This window comes from Periplaneta americana, chromosome 7 (genome assembly GCF_040183065.1).
Source record: "Periplaneta americana isolate PAMFEO1 chromosome 7, P.americana_PAMFEO1_priV1, whole genome shotgun sequence".
Taxonomy (NCBI): Eukaryota; Metazoa; Arthropoda; class Insecta; order Blattodea; family Blattidae; genus Periplaneta; species Periplaneta americana.
Window position 1 is genome coordinate 119,984,575 of NC_091123.1, and position 21,493 is coordinate 120,006,067.

Consider the following 21,493-nt stretch of genomic DNA (forward strand, 5'->3'; position numbering starts at 1 on the left):
TGTAAGTTTTCTTTCATACCATGGCATGATTGTGACTATAATAGTATTTAAATTCATTAATATGTCACATCAACGGACGTATATACGTCACCAAAAGATCGTAAGATGAAGATTACATTATTTAACAGTCTTACTAATAAAAATTCTTATACAGACGTTTAACTTGCTTACACTTACACAGCAAATAGCTCGTTTCGTGTGTAAATTACGGACTAATAATCAACTACATAATGTCATGTATAACAATACAACTTTTACATATGTACGTCATAGTTTCGTCTTTATTTTATTACGATAGGTAACAGAATAAGTGAGATTCTCTATTGCATCCGATAGTGTGCGCTGTTATGTTGCGAAAAGTATCGATAGAATAACTAGGCCTGATCGATTACCACGCTATATTTTGATCAAAGTGTACAGCTACAGCAATATTATTCAAATTATTCTGTGTTCTTTGTTTTTTTCTTCTGTGGCTACAAGGCAACCATCATAAAATGACAATCGATGCGAATAGCTGTTAAAGTAAGGCCATTTGTTTCCTCTGTATGTGACGCTTAAACAAGGGGTTTCGTGTGTATAACTACACAGAAGCAATTCCCATGTATAGTTATCCCTTGCTTATACATCGATCGCTTATGCATGGTTTATTAATAACGTTTTCTGCCCCAACTCTGCATAAGTTTCGTATAAAAATAATTCACGATTTATTAGCGAGACAGTAAGTGTTTAAACACAAACATACAAACTAACTAGGAGTTTTTTTTTACACCAAATCCGTTTCTATACTAGTTCTTTAGTCGTATTTATAGTTTTTTATTTAAGTGCTTATACAAAAAAAAAACGCAAACTTGGAACGTTTCTCTACTGCAGGCATGTTTCTTAACTTTGAATGAACAACACCAAACATAGAAACCACACGTTCGACACCAGTAAGTAATGCTCTAGCTGTTAACAGTTGCATAACTTTATCTATTACTACCTTTCCAATGAATTTTTTTTTTAGATGTCCACCACAGCAAGGCAGATACACACTTCATCGGCGAACATTGCTGGAATTAAGTGTTGAGATTTTGCTTGGTAGCCTACTTAACGAGTGTTGATGGGAATTAAGTTCGGCATATTAATTTATCCTGTACAAACTGAAATAAACATTCACGCTGAAATGGATGTAAAACATATTCGGACTCTGTGTTGTTATTCAGTACTGTATCAACAATGAAAGCCAGAAAGTGTGGTGCAGCCAATGCATCATTGTAATATTTTCCAAATATTTTAGTTTTTGTATGACTAGTTCAATACATATTTAGCTTGAAATTCCTCTAAATCTTACTTTAGTTTTTTTCCCCCCATGTTTTCACTGCTTGTCCAATGGTTCTGTTATTTCTCTGAGTTAGATCAAGAGCCAGTGCTTTTGGTTTTAACATATTTGAAAGGCTTTCAGCCGAGCTGTCTTCTTATATGACTACACAATAATAGTCTTTATTCAATGAGAAAGGTGAGGCTTCATATATACATATTATATTAATGCCAACAATAATTCAAAAACTGTTGTCGAAAATGGCCATAAAGTCCATTTAAATATGCGCTCCTGCATAAATGACTTACATGTTTAAGATGCACGTAGTAGTCCAGTGACACAAAGGAAGAGAGTTCGGCCAAGAATAGGGTCTCGGCATAGCTCAGATGGAAAGAGCGCTCAGCGCGCAAAAGCTGAGAGGTCCTGGGTTCGATTACCAGTGCCGGAAGGAATTTTTCTCCAATAATAGGTACCTAGTATAAACTTGTTGTCATGGTTATGCAAGAATCTTACGGAGATTTACTAAAAGAAAAAGAACATAGAGACATTTTGTAGCAACAACAAACATTTTCTTCGATTTCCCAGACGTTCAATGTAATGGACTTGGGCCCCTCTTGGATTGCGGGATTCAATTACAAAACGCATATCTTTTTTATGTATTTTAATGTATCCTATTGCCCCATTCAATCTGCAAAGTGATACCACTTCCACCCCGTATGAAACCTATATGATGTGATAAGTAGAAAATCCTGCCAAATTATGTTATATCTTCTTCAAATGGTGGTTATAACGTGTTCGACGGGGACGTCCCCTATGATGGGACGGAACAGCATGGTCTGCAGCCCCTGAGACGTGGGCCCGCACAGCACAGGAAGGGCCAGCAGCAGGCGGCCAAACCGCGAGGGTTGATGGGGCGCCGACTGCGCCGCGTAGTGGGCGAGGGCGATCTGCGTCCGGTCTTGAATCACTTCGAGACGTTTCGCGTCTTCCACCGTTACTGCCAGATCTGTATAGAAGGATATTTTGCATCACACACAGTAGATATCGAAATTGAAATATATCCGAAATTGAAAGCCAGAAATTAATATGACACATACTTTGTGATCATAATGTTACACTCTTTCCAACAATTCAGTACCTTTATCATGCTGCAACTTAAATGCCTAACTGTTCATAGTTATTTTCTTGATCCAACATACGAAATCAATAAAGTCATTTAACGTTAATTTAATAAGTAGATGGTTCCTTGCCGTAGCGTCGTGGTCCATGGCATCATGTCTAGGACTCGCGTTACGGAATGCGGGCTGGTTGGAGTCGTCGTAGGGAAGAAATTTTCTCGCGAAATTCCAGCTAGAGTAATGTATGGGACCGTTGTTCACCCAGCAACATCGTGGTGAATTCTGGGAGCTACGATAGCGAAATCCGTTCATAAGAGTTATCATCGGGTAGTCAACTGTCCGAAGACAGATCTGACCCCACAAGTGATACCAACATGGCACCACTTATGAGACAACTATGCCAGAAGATAATGGGGTAGAGTAGTCAGCTCCTTTTCCCCTTCATTGCATACATCGCCGATTAGCTACATATTCCACTACTCGGACTTTAGATCTATTAAACAATTGTTCTTTCTCTGATACACATCGTCAAGTGAGATGCACTACCTGATAATAGATGTAGGTACAGCTGTCAAAAAAAAAAGTGGCCGCACTCGTGAACAGCGAATATTTTCAAAGTCCACTTCGGGTCGCGGCGATGTTACACGATGCATGTGCTTGTACAAGCAGTTCCGGAACTATGAAAGTGTTCCATATCTGCTCCTCGCAGACCAGCGGTAGAGTGCTTGTTTAATGATTCAAAGGTTCTGGGTTCGGGCCTTCTTCAAGTTTTCATTTTATTTTTTAATCGTTCTTTAGCGATGTAAATGATATTCAAATTATCATTTATATCCAGTTATCGTTCTTGATGGATATCACGTTATTTATATTTTGTTATCGTTCTTTAGAGATATGAATAAAATTCAAGTCATCATTTGCATTCTGTTATCGTTTTATAACGATGTGAATAATAATTATTACTATTGTAGCTACAGTATCTCCAATGGGGGTTAGCCCTATTTTACATATGAATGTTATGGCTATAGTTTTATACACAAAAAAGATAAGCATAAAGAGAAATGGAAAAGAAAATTAAATTAGCTTACGCGATGTAAACAAAACATAAACAATCCGTAAATTATGCATTGCGATTGCAAAACAAATATCAGTTATCAATTTGAAACATACAAAAACATTAACAACACACATACGTAACACTTCTATAACACAAATATGCAGCTTTCCGTACCATACATCATAAATTAATAAACAATAGTCACACAAACACAATCAAACTATAATTACGACATTGCGACGACATCAAGCATCCCATAACTGACTCGCATACATAACAAATCAAGCATCCGTTGCAACACATACACTTCAACATAGTAACCACACTTTTAAACGTTACAAATTTGGCTCCAAGAAAAATAAATAGGACACTGTTACTAATTACTATTCTTCTACAATTTCTTAAATACATCTGTAATAAATCTGTGAAATTCCGATATGAATAATATTCACGTTTTTTATATTGTTATCGTTCTTTAGCGATTTAAATAATATTCAAGTTATCATTTATATTGTTTTCCTTCATTAGCATTATAAAATAATATTCAAGTTATTTATATTGTTATTGTTCTTTCGCAATATAAATAATCTGTATTTTATGTAAGTAATTATCATAACACAAATAAACATCTTTCTTTGTAAAATAGGTTATTTTATTTAGATAATTAAATACGTATTATATACTATCTTATATTAATTAAACAAACCGATATTTATCATTTATATTGTGTTATCGTTTTTTAGTGATACTGTATAAATAATATTCAAGTTATTTATATTGTAATCGTTCTTTAGCGATATAAATAACATAAATTTAATGTTAGATTTGGAAAAATCCAGTTGCATAATACTGGTATTAGTTTTTCTTTTTGTATTATTACATTATACTATCTTGAAGCACAATAAAATGAAAAGGAGTAACGAGGAATTGAACCTGAGACGTTGACATCTAAATTCCGACGTTCGTCCGCTGAGCTACGAGGGCAAAAGTGTGGAAACATTTTCGGAAAAATTGGCCCAATCACACTCTAAGATTTTCTGATGATTCGTAGAAGCTAGTCCAGGATGCGGGGGGCAAAGGCTAATTGAGATTTCCCGATCTCTGATAGGGTAAAACATCCTGATTTAATTAATATTTAACCCTTGCCGTGACTTTCGGTGAAGTCCGGAGGGCCCAATTAGTCAAATCCACTCTCCTCATCTCCACGCTTGGGCCCCCTGGAATTTAATAAGATGCGAAAGAGATAGTGGTGTGCGGAAAGCAACGGGATTTTACCGCATTTAGGCCTATCCTTCCCAAGAAAAACTGCAAACATGAACAAAGGAAGCTTTTAATAGAAGAAGAAGAAGGATCTTCTGCGGACCTCTGGAAAAAGAACTAAGGAAGAGACTAGTGAAGTGCTTTGTGTGGAGTGTGGCATTGTATGGGGAAGGAACATGGACATTACGACGAAATGAAGAGAAACGAATTGAAGCATTTGAAATGTGGTTGTGGAGAAGAACGGTGCGTGTGAAGTGGACAGATAGAATAAGAAATAAAATTGTGTTTGAAAAAGTGAGTGAAGAAAGAATGATGCTGAAACTGATTAGAAAGATAAAAAGTAATTGGTTGGGTCTCTGCTTGAAAATAATAATAGACGACATTAGGATATGTGGATCATATGCGGAGACTAAGAGGAAGGCAGAAAATAGGAAAGATTGGAGATTGCTGGGTTTGCAATGAAAGACCTGCCCATGGACAGAACACTTATGTGTGTATGTTCAGAATGCCTGGAATATCGTGTCTAAAAACAGTCGCTATTTGCAAAGACTAGTCAATTCTATGCCCACTCGACTGCAAGATGATCGAGATAAGAGGAAGATAGACTAAATATTGAATTGTGGCTTTTTGTTTTGTTTTTTGAACGCTTAATTGTTTGAATGTTTTAAGGCCGACGCCAGTAAATTTGTTTTGTTTATGCCACGAAAGATATTTTTATTGAGAATAAAATCTTTTTTCTTTCCATTTGCAGCCACAATATCATAATGATAAAGTCATGGCATAATATATTAATGAACCTGATGTTAATTATTAAAATAATCGTAAAAGAGAAAGGAGCCATTATGTATAGTTTGTCTCTCTCAAAAACAGAACAAAAAAGAACATAAAAAGCACGTGGTTGTAGTCGAACGCAGGACCTCATGAATAAGAGGCCTGAACGCTACCATTATGCTATCGATAACACACAGAATACTTCAATTATAACTGTAGATATCAGGCAACGTGGTCCAACAACATGTAACATCGCCTGTCTCCGAATTGTGGCGAAGACACCCGAAGGGAACTTTGTTTCAGGAGAGCGGCCACTTTTTGTTTTGACAGCTGTACATTGTATTGTATTATCTTTATTTACATTCCATGGTATTCGTACATATCTTCACAGCTAGAATATGGAACATGTAAAAAAATATCTTAATATTACTGTAAAGACTTAATTATAGTCACAGTTTATTTGAAATATAGACCCATACAGAAGAGTTTTACAATATGGTTTACTAGTACAACACGAAGGTAAAGTATCAATACTTAATACAAGACAAAAATATTCATGAAGCGTTGTTGAATGTCATTCACCTACAGAATAGAATGAATGAATGAATGAATGAATGAATGAATGAATGAATGAATGAATGAATGAATGAATGAATGGGATAGATGGTTGGATCGATGGATCTTTGATTTATTGTAGTGAGAGAAGAAGAATGATCAATTAAATACCTACACGGTGATAATCCCGTCCCTGCAAGGACTCCTGCAGGGCTCAATTTGCCATCCACCCACAAAGAGTGAGAAATAACTCGAATATTCGTCACACCTAACCTGAGACACTCCGCGAGCTGCTTTGCATACTGACTACAGCGCTAGGCGTTCAATAGCAATATATAATTTATATTTTTCGTAACCGATTGTAAACGATTCTAATTCTTTTACACTCTATATAAATTGGAATTTTTTACTTCCATCAGAATCATCAAAAAGATAACACTGGACAACAAATTTAAACTTTGTTTCTGTCCTTTAGATGAAATTATGTAATTTTAACTAAATGAGAGGTGCTGAGTTCATTTTTGAAAACCAAAATTTTCTAACATATATCATTTTTATGATACACGCATTTCACTTATTTATACAAATTTGTTACACTAGCACATAAAGCAACCTTTGTTTGGCCAAAATTCACAAATTAAAATGTATTCTTTCACCTATTACTTTTGTAAACAGCTTCTGTAGTTTCTTTGATGAGTGACCTGTAATATTCAGCCAACATACTTGCGTTCTACCTTCCACTAAAGCGCTTTTCGAAAGTTGATGAAACCTCTCCCCGTGTTCATCGCTTGCAGCACCAAGCTTTTTTGTAAAAAGAAGTTCAGGTGGCTGTCAAGAAAGTGTACTTTCAGTGACATGTTGCATTCCATAAAGTGAAAGTAGTGCAACATTTCACTAACATTAAATAACTTTTTATTTTGGAGAAACAATACGTGCTGGAAAAAAAACTGCAGATTCCTTTTTACCATCACAAAATACATCGAATACACATATATTTTTTTTTTTTTTATAAAAAAGACAAATTTCATGTTGTACAGTGCAATCAAAAAAACATATCTCGCCTTGTGAGCATGCACACCAGTACAATAGTATATTCAAAACGCCAAGAATGACCATTCCGCTGTACCTTTCCTGCAGAGGATGAGTGTCTCCATTAGGGAAAGCTCTACCGCGTCCAGCTGAAGATTCTGGCACAGCTCAAGTGATCTCCGCAACAGTCTGCTCGTGGTGTTGGCAAGGCTGTTAGCTGTTGTTGCGCTTTTAGGATCGCTGTTCAGGGCCCTCCGTATCAGGGCGGACACATCTATCGGCCAGTATGCCGCATGAAGCAGGAATAGTTCGTTCCACACGTGACGTAATATGGAGTCCTGATCTTGTCTGGAGAGTATGCAGAAGTTCTCGTTCCTGCGGGCCTGCCTCAAGCTCATCAACAGGATCTGTGCTGCGATCTCGTGGTAGAACTCCCCTAAAATTGATTTAAACGTAAAGTACGTTGGCGGAGTATATACAGTATATGTTCAGTTTCATAAGAAATTAACTCATGTAAAACTATCATTACTGAAATCTATATAAGCCCATAATACACTACTGCGTGTTCAGTTCAAAATGTATCATGGCTCGCTGTATGTCGTCATGTGGCTAGCCGATGAGCCTAGAGAATTCAATCTTCCTACATTTCCGCAGAGGCGTATTACCTACGTGCTAGATAAGTTGCCTAGCAAGTACGGCGTTCATTGAGAAGAGTACTTACCGATACGTACCGTAACGCCGGTAGTGACAGGAAAGTGAACTATTTGGAAACACGTACTGAGGTGAGTTTTTTCCTTACTGTCGGGATATGGGGAGAGAGTTAGGACGATTACTTACGTATTTGTTGACATTAACTTCGACGGTCAACATGGACACGGAGCATTTGCTTTGTGTTGTGGAATGTTGCCGTTCGCAACCAATGATAACAAATCCCTGGGTACGACTTACCCACGCAAAACACAGTTCGAAAGAGGTTATAGTAGCACACAGACCGTATAGACCGCCATCTGTTGCTACGACGTTCAAGTTATACCGTACACGTTCTCAAGTTCAGATTGAACGCCTTGATTAATAGGCAACTTCTCTGACATAAAAGCTGAAACTCGCTTCAAATCGCTGACTCACCAACAGTGACGTCATGACACACTTTGAAATGCACACCCAGTACTTTTAAACTGTTAATATGCAATTTTTCAAACTATTACGCACAGTTAAAATTTAAAATTCATCAAATGCATGAAAAGTAATGAGCCTTGAAGATAAATTTCAAGTTATACAAAAACATGACAAGGGAATCACTGTTACCAAGTTGAGGTTGAATATCGTTTTGAGATTATAATTAAAATAGAAAAAAAAATTCTATATATATTTACAACTAATGCTACCTCTTAATATACAGAGTGAAAGTGAAATAACCCTCCAGATTTAAAGGGTCGATAGGGTATACTTAAATTAATAGAAAACTTGTACTACGTTTTGTGATTAAATACACGGTTAATTAGAAAATTAAGTTGGAAGTTTCAGCACTCTGGCAACATCATTGCTAACACACTCTTCTCTCTTCTCATAATACAGATGTAAGAGGTCAGCGAACTCAGATCTGTCTCCCTAGGTGAGCTACATTCCACCTCTCTCTCTCTCTCTCTCTCTCTCTCTCTGGCTTCGACATTGCAATCTGTTCGCATCGTTCAGTGGCATGAAATTAGTGATTTTTAATTTATTTATACGAAAACCGTCCACGCTATTGAAATACATCAGAGGGATAAATGATTGTTTATTAGATTTTCTATCGATATGGGCAAAAAATCACGATCCTACTCGCAATCGTTACCGAATAAGAGTGTGTTAAACATTTGAGAAAAACATTTTTTTTTCTGAAAAAAAACTGTGAATTGTCCACCAATATGGTATTGCAGTTTTTGTTACATATAACATGAGCTATTCGTTCTGAAAATCTGCAGGGTTATTTCATTAAGAAACGTGGTGATAGTCGTTCGTTTCACTTTTCTTCGTTTAAGAAATATAATTACTTGAAAATCAATGCTACTTGTGCCTTTTATTGCGCGCACTCGGATCCTCATAGTTCCGCAACACCGTGCCACAGGTCTCGCATTAATGGTCTTCTAGTATATTTTCTTCCTCCCTTAACTAATATAAAATAAAATACATTGTAGTGTTGAAGAAAATTGGATATTGTATTTTATTACTTTAGTTGGAGTTTAAACATTACATCTATACATAAATTGTGACGGTGTCGTGTATAGTTCCTGGAGTAGCTCAGTCGGTAGAGCATTCGTGCGCTTAGGGAAGGGTCCCGGGATCGATACCCGGCCCCGGAACAATTTTTCCTTGAAATTATTCAAACTTGCTTTACAGGGAGCTACAACCTGAAAGTCAGATTTGCATTACATCTAATGATTGGGATTTCCTGAAGTCCTCGTCAATTAAATGAAAAAATTAAATGTGGGCCTAGTAACGAATTAGAACTTATCGCAAAAACAATGTTTCTGATTCTAATTTTCTTCACTTACAGAAAACATATGATATTCGTACGTTCCGATAGCCTATAGAATGAAACCGTCTTTAATACATTTCGCACAAAGTAAGCAGCTGGCCTTTTTTTTATTGGCAAGGAAGTAAATAAACACCCTACTTCCAATGGCCAATAAAATCTGCTCGCCTTTCCTTCAAAAGAATACTGAAAACGACCTCCTTTTACCCACACACACGTCTTTACACGGATACACGTTGACAGCTCTTCCTTCTTTGAAGACGAAAGAAAGGAAACGCATTTAAACAGACCTTACTGCAGCAACGACACAATTCCCGCAGCGATTTTCACTCAGTCCTGTTTCTACTTATACACCGTGTTCACACTAAGAGTATACAGAAATAATAGCTTATAATTTCACGACCGTATATTATAATTCATTAAGATAAAGCTCAATCAGTAGAAAAACTCTCCAAGATTTCGTTTCATACCTTTTCCATGGCCAGTGTTGTGTGCAATGTTTTGTTTCAAGCTTATTGTTAGACGGCCATTGTTCTATGAAATGTTTCGTTTCAAGGTTATTGTTGCATGAATGAAAATTTGCATTATTTATCAGTCTAGTTCCTTGTCAATAGAGATGTGGAGGTACAGCAAAAAGTTCAATGCGTGCTCTGATTTGCAGAATTAAATTCAGTTACGCGTGTTCAGTGGCGTATACGGATGGAATGGAACGTGGATCCTCCTACATGCAAATCCATTTACGACTGGGATATAACTCTACGAGAAATAGAAATTTGATTCCAAACATTCTAAAAAGCATATGGCCGAAATAATTGTGGACCAGGTGCGTGAATCATTTGCTACAAGCCCACGTAAATCACGTACCTTGATATGTTGGAGAACTTTGCTATTCCACAATTTCCGTCAGGTTTAACATTTCAGCAGGATGGTGCTCCACCACAATTCCATCTAAATGTTACAATGGATGTATGTTTCGGAAAGTCATTCGTAATAAACTATTTAGGCTTAAATAAATGTAATCTTTATTTATAACTTAAGTATATTAGTTTGAAATTAACTTCAAGTCTTCAAAAATCAATGTAATTAATTTGATTTCTGGTTGTCATTCAAATGACTTAACTAATTAAAAAAAACAATTTTATAACATATAATAATTCCTTTTTAATATTATTTCTATTGTGAATGTTTTCGCCTTAATTCAATGGCATCTTCAGGCATATTCTATAGTTGAATAATGCGATTATTTTTGTAAATTTATTATATCGAATTGTGATATTTTATGTAGTCTGTTAGAATTTGGAAAGATTTTATGAATGTATTATATAATAGTTCGTTGTTATGTATACGTAGTATACAGCCGTTATTAGATGTTTCATAAGTTGAGTTCGAGTGTATGACGTCTTATATGTCTCTTTGATGTGAAAAGCTGTGTTTTTTTTTTTTTTTTTTTTTTTTTTTTTAATCTTCTGCTGAAGTGGTCAGAATTCTGTAATTAAAGGTGTTATGCTTTAATGTATTTTGATGGTAATGTTGTAGGCCTATATTTTATGGATGTTAAGGCCGGGTGCACGTTCGTTGTCTATGTCACGTGTAGTTTTAGAATCCTTGCATTATTTAGAAATGTTGGTTTTGTAATAAAACGTGCTAAGTTCTAATATGTTGTGATGTTATTGCGATATAATTGCATGGTAAATTGTAGGTTTACTTACAAAGTATTGAATGGCCGATGGCTTGTAACAGCTGATTTTGTCTTATAGCCTATGGTATCTGTACTGCATGAAAATGACTGAAGATGCCATTAAGGCGAAAACGTTCGCAACGGAAATAACATTAAAAACAAATTATTATATGTTGTAAAATTTGTTTTTTTTATTAGTTAGATAAGTAATTTGAATGAAAACCACAAATCAAATGAATTACATTGATATAACATTAGACTTATCGGACGACAACCATCACAACGAATTACAAAATAATCTTTAAAAATTTAATGTTAAATATTATTAATGTGCATAAAATTAAACCTAATATAGATATTCACTACAAAATCGTTCTAATTTGGATAATTTTATTATTTTTGTGAAACTGAATATTTAAGAAAAATGACCAATAATCGTATCTACTATAAAATGGAGAAAATAGCTTGTTATTAGTGATGTTTCACTGGTTACTGTTATCATAACATTTTAACGTGCAAACATTCTAACTGTATTTTACTTTATTTCAATTCCTTCCTGTAGTCACTACAGGTTTCCATAAACAAAGAATACCATAATACAGTAAATATGCAGTAAATGCCTTGAAGCTTAATAAAATATGTTGATACAGTGAGAGTTGCAATTGTTAGATCTCTTAAAATGTCTTTATGCAGGCCAAAAGATTTACAGAAGACGACTAGGAACCGGGGTATGATCTTACAGGCTCCTATCATTAGTCCCGTAATGACGATGGACTTCAAATTGTATTTGTCCTTGTAAAAATTGATTGGAGGTTCATATATATTCCTTTTTTTCCTCGTGTACTTCTTCTGGCTGATGTTCATGCGATTCGAACCTCACAGGAGGTCTATGATGTAACCTTCAAGAGAGGGAGGTTTAAATGCAGTCACGTCGATTCTTCGTTCACTTCCTCACTGGATGTAGGCCTACCATGTACTGTACTTAAGGGATTAGGTACAGTTTACAGCAGTAAAATTTTTGAAAATATCCAACATTTTTTCTCCATTACTGTGCATTGTACAATAATGAAAATTGTCCTTCTGCTATATGAAAAAAAAAAAACATATTTTTACGATTTAAAAAAATTATCTTATTCTTTTCTTCAAAATTCAAAATGGTGACAGTTCACTGTGCAGTTATGAAGCGTTTCCCTCATAACTCATAATCTTGTTAACTTTTTCATGTTCTCTCTCTTTCATTTTATTGCTGAAACTCATGTTTACAATATCATGCTCTGTCTACTGCATTCCTTAATAAATAATATTTTTTTTTTATTTTGTGTTAGAAGAAAATAGTGATATTTGACCATTTTTGAATGAATTTACTTTTTATCAGACAGTCTATCAAAGATAGAGAAGTTATTTTGCAACATAGTGCAGAAATGACATGCATAAATACGCACAAAAAGTTTCATCATAGAATGTTGGTTAGTTTTTTAGTTATGAGGGAAACGCTTCATCACTGCGCAGTGAACTGCCACCATTTTGAATTTTGAAATATAAACAATTCTTTTAAAATCGTAAAAATATTTGTTTCATCTAGCAGAAGGACAGTGTTTTACACATACCAATTTTCATTATTGTACAAGATACAGTAATGGAGGAAAAAAATGTTGAATATTTCCAAAATTTTACTGCTGTAAGTTGTACCTAACCCCTTAAGCTATTAAACTTCACTTAAGATCCAAGATTAAATATTAAATTATGCTTTAACTATCATTATCAGATAATTATATAAAATTAAGATCCTAATTCTGTCAGGCAATTGCAATTAGCCAAAATTCGTATTCTCTTTCAAGAATCTAAAAACAATTACCTTGAAGGCCTCTGGTAGGTACTTGTAAAGTTACAGTAGGAAAGGCATAAGGAATTGCATCCCTCAATATGTTGCTAGTGTTGGGCATCACTTTCTTGAACGGACTGGTGTCTTCTGCATGGTGCATTCTGCTCCCTCCGAGGACGGAGAATTGAGTCGCGTGGCATAAAACTGATCCACTACTCGATCGGTAACAAGAAGCGGCTCTCGTCGTCGTTGTAGTGTTGTTAACATTTTTACATTTGCTTGATTTTCGTGGGCCTCTCTCTTCTTGCACAGCTGAAAGAAAGTATGAATATCTTTTGAAAGTATCTTCCATTGCGATGGCTCAATTGGTAGCGTATGGCGCTATAAATTCAATTAACATGGCTATGATATCCGGCAAGGAAGTGGATACTATCTCAATTTTTGTTTGTCTGTGCTTTTTTTAGATAGATGGATGGATTTATTGAGTAATATTATACATAAAAATTTTATATTATCATAATTTGGTCTAAAATCCAATGCACGGGTCTTCTGACCGTAAGTGCTTTGTACCCGACATAAGTCCTACTTTGTAGGTTTCACCCCACCCACCTATGATACATCCAACTACTCTCTAAAAGAACGCACATATTAAAATGGAAATGGCACAATAAAACACATTATATAATATATCCTAACCTAAAAGACATAAAAGTGTACAGTTGGGTGGATACTATTATCCCTTCCTCAGTTCGCGTCGCAAACTTCAACAGCTGCAGTTCTAATCTTTCTCGCCTTCAAGAGGAATAATCCAGTCTTTTGTTCCTATTCTCTATTCCCCATGAGGTCAAGACATGCAAGCGAACTCTTACTCTGACTTAGCATCGAGGGTGGTAAATATTTTCTCCGTACAATTTCCAATTCAACACACAGTAATAAAATATGCTTATAGGAATCCTTTTCTTTGCAAAGCGGACAAAGGCGCTCCCCTTCTTCGTTGACAATTTTATTACCCTTCCATGCCCCCAATCTTAGCCACGCTAAACCTGCTCTGCTGTCTTTGTTACAAGAATTTACGTAGTCACACCTCCCCCAGTTAAGCATGACATCTGATTGTAAATATAGTGAGGACTTTTCCGAACACTGGAGCTCAATCTCTTGCCTCTCGATATCAATTAAACGCATCTTCACATTACGCCATATATTCCTCCTGTTAATCTCTCCTTTCTCCCACACCCATCCCACTCCTATATGATGCAGCCCTCTCTGCAGTTTATAAACCCACCCCTCTCTTTGTTGAACTTTGTAGCAAATCGACCGTAGAAGCGACTGATCCCCAAATATAGTTTTTAACCAGTATTTTATCACCCTAACTTTCATATGAATTACTTCGTTTTGAAGCCCAAACTCCTTTAGCACCCCGCAGTTAGCTGTGCTTCTGCCAATTCCAAGTATTCGTTTCAGAAAGTCCGTTTGTACCTTATTTAGTTTTCCTGTATTTTCCCAACCCCAAAAAAAGTGTACTTACGGATTGCTGGCTACATTAAAAAGAAAACTGGCTAGTTGTGCGAGTTCAGTGTTAGTTCAAGATTCTCATGAAGTGCCCACGGAACAGGCCTTAAGGCAGGCCTGTAGATCAGAAATGTCAGATTTCTTCAAAATTTTGTAAATAATGTTTTTACCTCATCTGGAAGCTCATTTCTTCTCGTTTTCAAAAATATATAACTTTTACCCATTATCTAAACAATTTCATAATTATTTGTGCATTTATAATTTAAGGGCACTGTACTTTCTATACCTTACTTCATCTTCAGTGTCTGTTTTCTCCTACTTCAGATTTTTCGACATTTATTATCCCTCCGACGGACAAACAGTAGACTTCCAATTGGACAAAGACTTCATTGAGGTACCAAATTAAAGCTTAAACTTATGGCTATGCTGTGAACTGAAATTATTGTCAATCGATTATAATTATTTTATCCAAAAAATATACAAATATATATATTCTTTAAAGTGCTTATATAGGCCTAATGTGGAATTTCTTTTGAATGGTTCAAGATAAATAATCTTGATATGTAACATTCTCCATATATAGGGGATCATTTTGGCGGAAGAAGTTTTGCCCTTGTCAATTTCTAATGGCGTTAGGTCGGTCCAAAATTTTATTAATTTTTTCCGAAAAATAGTTTTTATTTGGGTCCCCAAAATCGATTTTTTAAGTTTGAATTATATAAATTGCTTAGTTTACTTCCAAGAATCATGTCATCAAAGTTTGAAAGACATTAAGTAAAAAAGTGGATTTTTATCCTAAGAATCGAAGTCTACCTTAGTGAAATTAAAAATGCAATTTCACTGACTTCCACAAATAAAGATTAAATATTAATAACAGCCATAATTTACAGTATAAAGAAAGATTCATTTCACTTTGTTGAGTGCAAGTTCCAATCTGCGACAGAGAAAACAGTATTCTTTGGGTTAACTGGTAAGGAAAGACAGGATAAGAGATAGTCTATAAAATACATCACTGAATTGACTGCAGTAAATAATGTTAGCATCCTTCCTCCTACTACATGAAAGAAAATATTCCATTAGTTCAATTCTGCAGGGTGTTTAAAAAAAGTATCGCATATTTTTACAGGAGGTAACATTAGTCGAAACTAGAAAAAAATTCCTATTAAAATGTGTCCGGAAACAAATATTTGTTGAGATATGGGCCATGCTGTATTGTGGCCTGCGATATTCACCTGTCTGCTACGTAGACACTGCAGAAGGTGCTCTATGTAGTTACCACGCATTTTTAGAAATTCCTCAGCCCTTCTCCTCAGTGAATCACGAACTTTTGTGACCACACCTGGCTATTGTCGGATTTGGTCACATGCACGCTCCTGTAACGTTTGCACGTTGTTGATGGGTGTGGCATACATCAATGTCTTTAAATGTCCCCATAGACAAGAAATCCAAAGAATTTAGGTCAAGTGATCGGGGAGGCCATGTTACTGGACATCCTCGAACAATTCATCGCCCATCAAACCTCCGGGTTAGATATTATCGCACGAGGCGTAGAAAATGGGTAGTGCCCCGTCATGCATAAACAGAAAGACAGCCTACACCACTGAATACTGTGCGTACTTCCTAACACAAGTAAAATGATAGCCTCCGTAATATCCTGGACCTTTGTTTACTACTACATTCTCTGGTTACTTCTATTGAGAGATGCTATCCACTCTCAAAACATTCACCATTTGTTTTGTGTTTTTAAACGAATGACGATCATACGCGTATCGATTCTAAAATCCATGCCATGACATCTGATTATATGAGGACTTATTTTCAACATATTTTCTTTTACAAAATAGAATTTTTTGTTATGGTTATAGATAAAATTACATATGGTACTTTTGAGCGTGATCTTTATTGCACTCGTGTAAATTAAGCACTCGGTTAACGCTTCGTGCTTAAATCTTTGCACTCGCGCAATAAAGATACAGTTACCTCACAAGTACCATAAATAACTATTATTTATTTCTTTATTTACATACTTTCTTACGCTATCTATCTATCTATCTATCTATCTATCTATCTATCTATCTATCTATCTATCTATCTGTCTGTCTGTCTGTCTGTCTGTCTGTCTGTCTGTCTGTCTGTCTGTCTGTCTGTCTATCTATCTATCTATCTATCTATCTATCTATCTATCTATCTATCTATCTATCTATCTATCTATCTATCTATCTATCTATCTATCTATCTATCCCTATATATCTGTCTGTTTGTTCGCCCATCCATCCGTCCATCAATCCATCGATTCCTACTTTCTGTTAAGAGAAAGAAATCTCCACTTCGCTGTGAAAAATGAAATGACTTCATCAAGGAGCAAATGAATAATTATAATCATCTGAGCCACAGCAGAATCATTCTATCGACAAACTTTGTCAGATACCGGTAATAGATTAGCTCAAGGACAGCTTAACAATCAATCCAAATCAAATAAATAAATAATGAACAATTATTATTGTTATCGAGTCTAGATAAATCCTTAATAATAATTAGAAATGATTGCTGTTAAAGACTCTAGAAATGTACATAAGCGTAATTCATATAGAAGTATGCAGTTCCTTCACTTTTTTCCGTGAGTAAGCCGTGCACGCCGGCTCAGCCGTCAGTACAGTACTACAGTCCCAAGACAGTCTCAAATACGGAATGTCCCTTACAATACGGGACACCTGGTAACCCTAGGAGAGGATAACTGGATTCTCAGAGATAGGAAGCAGAAACGCTAGTAGCCAGCGTTATAGCAGAGTGGAGTGTTCAAACATTTTTGTAAGCTGAAATGAATTGAATGAGTGGACACTTTCTGGAAGTGGGAGTGACCATAAATCACACATCACAAGACCAATATCTCACGTCCGGGGTGACTGGGGTGACGTGGGGCGTGTAATCAATACGTCAAGTGGTGTGTGAGCATTGGTTGCTAATATGCGCTGGGAGCAGACCGCCTGCCTGTGCCAGCAAGCCGCAATAATTAATGTGGCATTATTGAGAGGGCAGTGAATTATGCAAGGTTTGGTTGGCGAAACAAAAAGCGCAGCAGTTTGAAAGGATACGTAATAAAGTTGGAAGCTGTCAGGGTCACACGTAACTGCGGTAATTACTTTCAACATTCACAGCGCTGAATTAAATTATTCACGTGCACTTTGGCTGACATGGTTCACACCTCGAATGGGGCGAGGGGCGTGTGTGGCCCCACAATAAATAGTGTCAACGATGTGAATATTCGAAAGCTCATTTTACTGTAACTTACATGTGAATATTATGTGTATAGTCTACACTTAAATGAAAATTACCACTTTTATGTACTATTTGTTGATCAGAAAGTTGCACTTAATCGGCACGTCTACCACAAAATCGTCATAGCAACGTAAAGAAATTATAGAAACCTTATAAAGAAATTGCACGCATAAATATTCGTAGGCTGATATATTAATGAATTACATAAAAAAACTGTACCTCTCTTACCTTAATCATTAATAGATTATTCAACTGCTCAGGCGTCAATGTATCCGTTTTTTAAGGGAACTGGGTAGCGATTTGCTCTTTAAATAAGATAATATATTGTATGATATGATATATAATATACGTATATATATATATATATATATATATATATATATATATATATATATATATATATAGAGAGAGAGAGAGAGAGAGAGAGAGAGAATGGAAGTGAAATATTCCTGCAGCTTAAAAGGAACGATAGGGTACAATTAAATCAATAGCAAACCTATATTATATTTTGTGATTAAATGCACGATTAATTGAAGCCTTGCCCCGAATAGGGATCTAAGCGCCACAATCGTCGAAAACAAGTTATTGGTGGAATAGGAATCTATGATAGTTTCTCTATCATATGGGGAAATCTGTCGGTAGCTATAGCAACTACATTAGACTGAAATTTCTAAGCCGAAGTTCGTTCGTTGTGGAAGACGAATCTAGCTCCAGTTAGTTTTTCTTAAATTTCTCAAAAGAATAGAATTGGAGCTTAGATCTCTATTCGGGGCAAGGCTTCATTAGAAAATGAAGTTGGAAGTTTCAACAGTTTGGTAACATCGCCGCTAACTCTTCTAATTCTTCTCGTAATATAGATATAAGGGACCAACGAACTCAGATCTGTCTCTCTAAGTGAACTACCTCCCACCTCCCTCTCTGACTAAAACGTTGCAATCTGTTCCTATCGTTTAGTGTGTTGAAATGAGTAGTTTTCAATTAAATTTACACGAAACCCGTCCACGCTATAAAAATACGACAGAGGGATAAATGATTCTCTATTAGATTTTCAATCGAAATGGGCAAAAATCACGATCCTACTCGCAATAGTTATCGGATAAGAAGGTGTTGAACATTTGAGAAAAAAAATTTCTGACAGAAGTATGAAATTTCCACCTATATGGTATTACACGTTTTTGTTACATACAGCATGAGCTATTCGCTCTGAAAATCTGCAAGGATATTTAACGTTCACCATATATATATAGAACATACATACATACATACATACATACATACATACATACATACATACATACATACATACATACATACATACATACATACATAAATACATACATACATACATACATACATACATACATACATACATACATACATACATACATACATACATACATACAAGATTTGTCTATTTTGAGAAAAAATATGTAAGGGTAAGGGTTCTTTCTCGTGAGAATGAACATCATTTCAAAAAATTATCCAACATAGTTAATTTTTCGATAGACTCATTACTTATGAAAGACCCTGTATATGATAATATTGTCATCATATAAGCGAAGGAATCAAATTGCGTGATTTCAGTCTTCTGTTTTTCGTTTTTTACATCATAATGCAATAATATGAACATAATATTGTTTAACTTGCAAGATATTAAGTAAAATTTTGATCTTAATACGAAATAAGTTAAAATAAATTAAAATTAACATAAAATTTCAGTAATGAAAAATTAATCAGAAATACAGGATTACCAACTGAATGGTTTAAATTCAGAACCTCAATGTTTAAGTTTAAATTAATCTACCTTCAAGATAGTGTTGAAAATACAGAGCATGGTTTAAACCATGGATTAGGTACATTTCAATCAATTTAAATTAAACACAGTTTAAACTACTATTGAGAACATGGCCCTTAGTTGATCATTGTACAGAATATTCCAGAATCCCGGACTACTGCTGAATCCTAGGGGACATCTCTTCTTTACCTGTCTTTCTGCTTGGATTGTGTTAACGTTTAGTATTGCTGTTCTATCCTTGAAATAACTTATTAATCAATTGTACACGTTATTTTGGACAGTTTAGTGACTTTAAGCACTATGTTAGACCAACATGACGCATCAAACGCATCTTTAACATTCAGACTTACTATTATCGTGAGACTTTTTTGACTTTAAATTATTATCTCGTACAAACTCTTTAAGTACCATGGTGCGTCCACCGTGCACTTTTGAAGAATTAATCTTAATTGTAAATCTTTATATGAATGTGATCAAACAGTACTAAAAACACTTCAAAAACTGTTTTATGACATTTATATCAATCAGCGGTCATCAGCAGTCGGGCTAGACACTGTGCTACGCGCCCAGGTTAAATCTGCGTCCGGAAAGAAAGTGAATCACCGTTCCGTCTCCCTTTGGCCATTGTGACCTATGAGTAAATACTAAGCTGATAAAGCGATGTTTACTGTTCGTGTCAGTGAGTTGTATGAGATAGTGGTGAATACACGTGTATAGGAGGTGCTGAAAGTTTTGTACCCGTATAAATATTGTGAAACTGTTAATATTATGCACCGTATTTCTTACAGATATTATATATATAATATATGTATGTATGTATGTATGCATATTACGTCACTCATTGCATTATCTTTTGTAACATCAACTTACAGACGAAATAGTAGGTTGTATATTAGCAACTAGAGTAATTAGCGCTACTAGCACTCGTCTCTTATATTCACGGAACGCAAATTTAACATGAGGGTGTAATACTATCGTGCATCCGTGGCTATTAATTTTTAAAATGATGGGAATAATGGGTAAGATCATTTATATGAATTTAATAAATGTATAAAGTATTGCGATATCATGCATTATTAGGAAAAAGAATGATAAATGTCATACAGCGAATCGTATATTACGTGTATGATATTATAATAGACGTGTTGAAGAAAGAGGAATGCTTCGTTCTCTTTTCGAACTCTAAGTACACTACCACCTGGGTACTACTCACAACCGTGAGTGACTAAGCCTTCACAATAAACTTACTCTTTTCTATAATTATTAAAAAAGAAAACCCCCCACCCTGTTACTTCAAAAGACAACCAACGCACTGTAAGAGTGAAATCTACACTGGACTTCAGTACAGAGATAATTGTTGCCAATGTTTTGGAAGAAGACAGACGGATGATATGTGTATACCTTATTTTATTTCAAGGAGTGCAGTTCGGTGTTCAAATAAGCCACCGAACTGCACTCCTTGAAATAAAATAAGGTATACACATAGTCCGTAGGAAACTGCGCCCAAAAATATGTCAGAATCGACTGCAGCTATTGGAGTCTGGTGTGCTGCTTCTCTACGATAATGTAAGACCGCAAATCCCCGAGCCAGTGAATGCCGTATGACCGATTACAAGTGGAAAACACTCCTTCAGCCAGTCTGCTGTCCGGACATGAATCCACCTGACTAGATCTTTTCCCGAAAATGAAAACTTCACTTCGGGGTGAACTTTTTCTGCAGTGTTAAAGATCTGAATACAGCTGTGACTCAACGCATTCAAGACCTAAACTTCAAAGGAAAATAATTAAGTGGCATCCAAAAGTTACCACAGTGTTGG

General features: G+C 35.6%; 1 protein-coding gene across 1 annotated transcript in view; it reads right to left on the reverse strand.

The window, feature by feature from the left end:
* Positions 1–1,875: 1,875 nt before the first annotated feature.
* Positions 1,876–21,493, reverse strand: part of Hr83 (Hormone receptor 83) — a 36,129-nt gene continuing 16,511 nt past the window's right edge. Inside the window, exons 4-6 of the mRNA XM_069830085.1 lie at positions 13,130–13,408; positions 7,182–7,520; positions 1,876–2,303 (exon numbers count right to left, since the gene is read on the reverse strand). Coding sequence (XP_069686186.1) covers positions 2,071–2,303; positions 7,182–7,520; positions 13,130–13,408 — 851 coding nt within the window. The 3' untranslated portion in view covers positions 1,876–2,070. The remainder of the gene's footprint in view (positions 2,304–7,181; positions 7,521–13,129; positions 13,409–21,493) is intronic.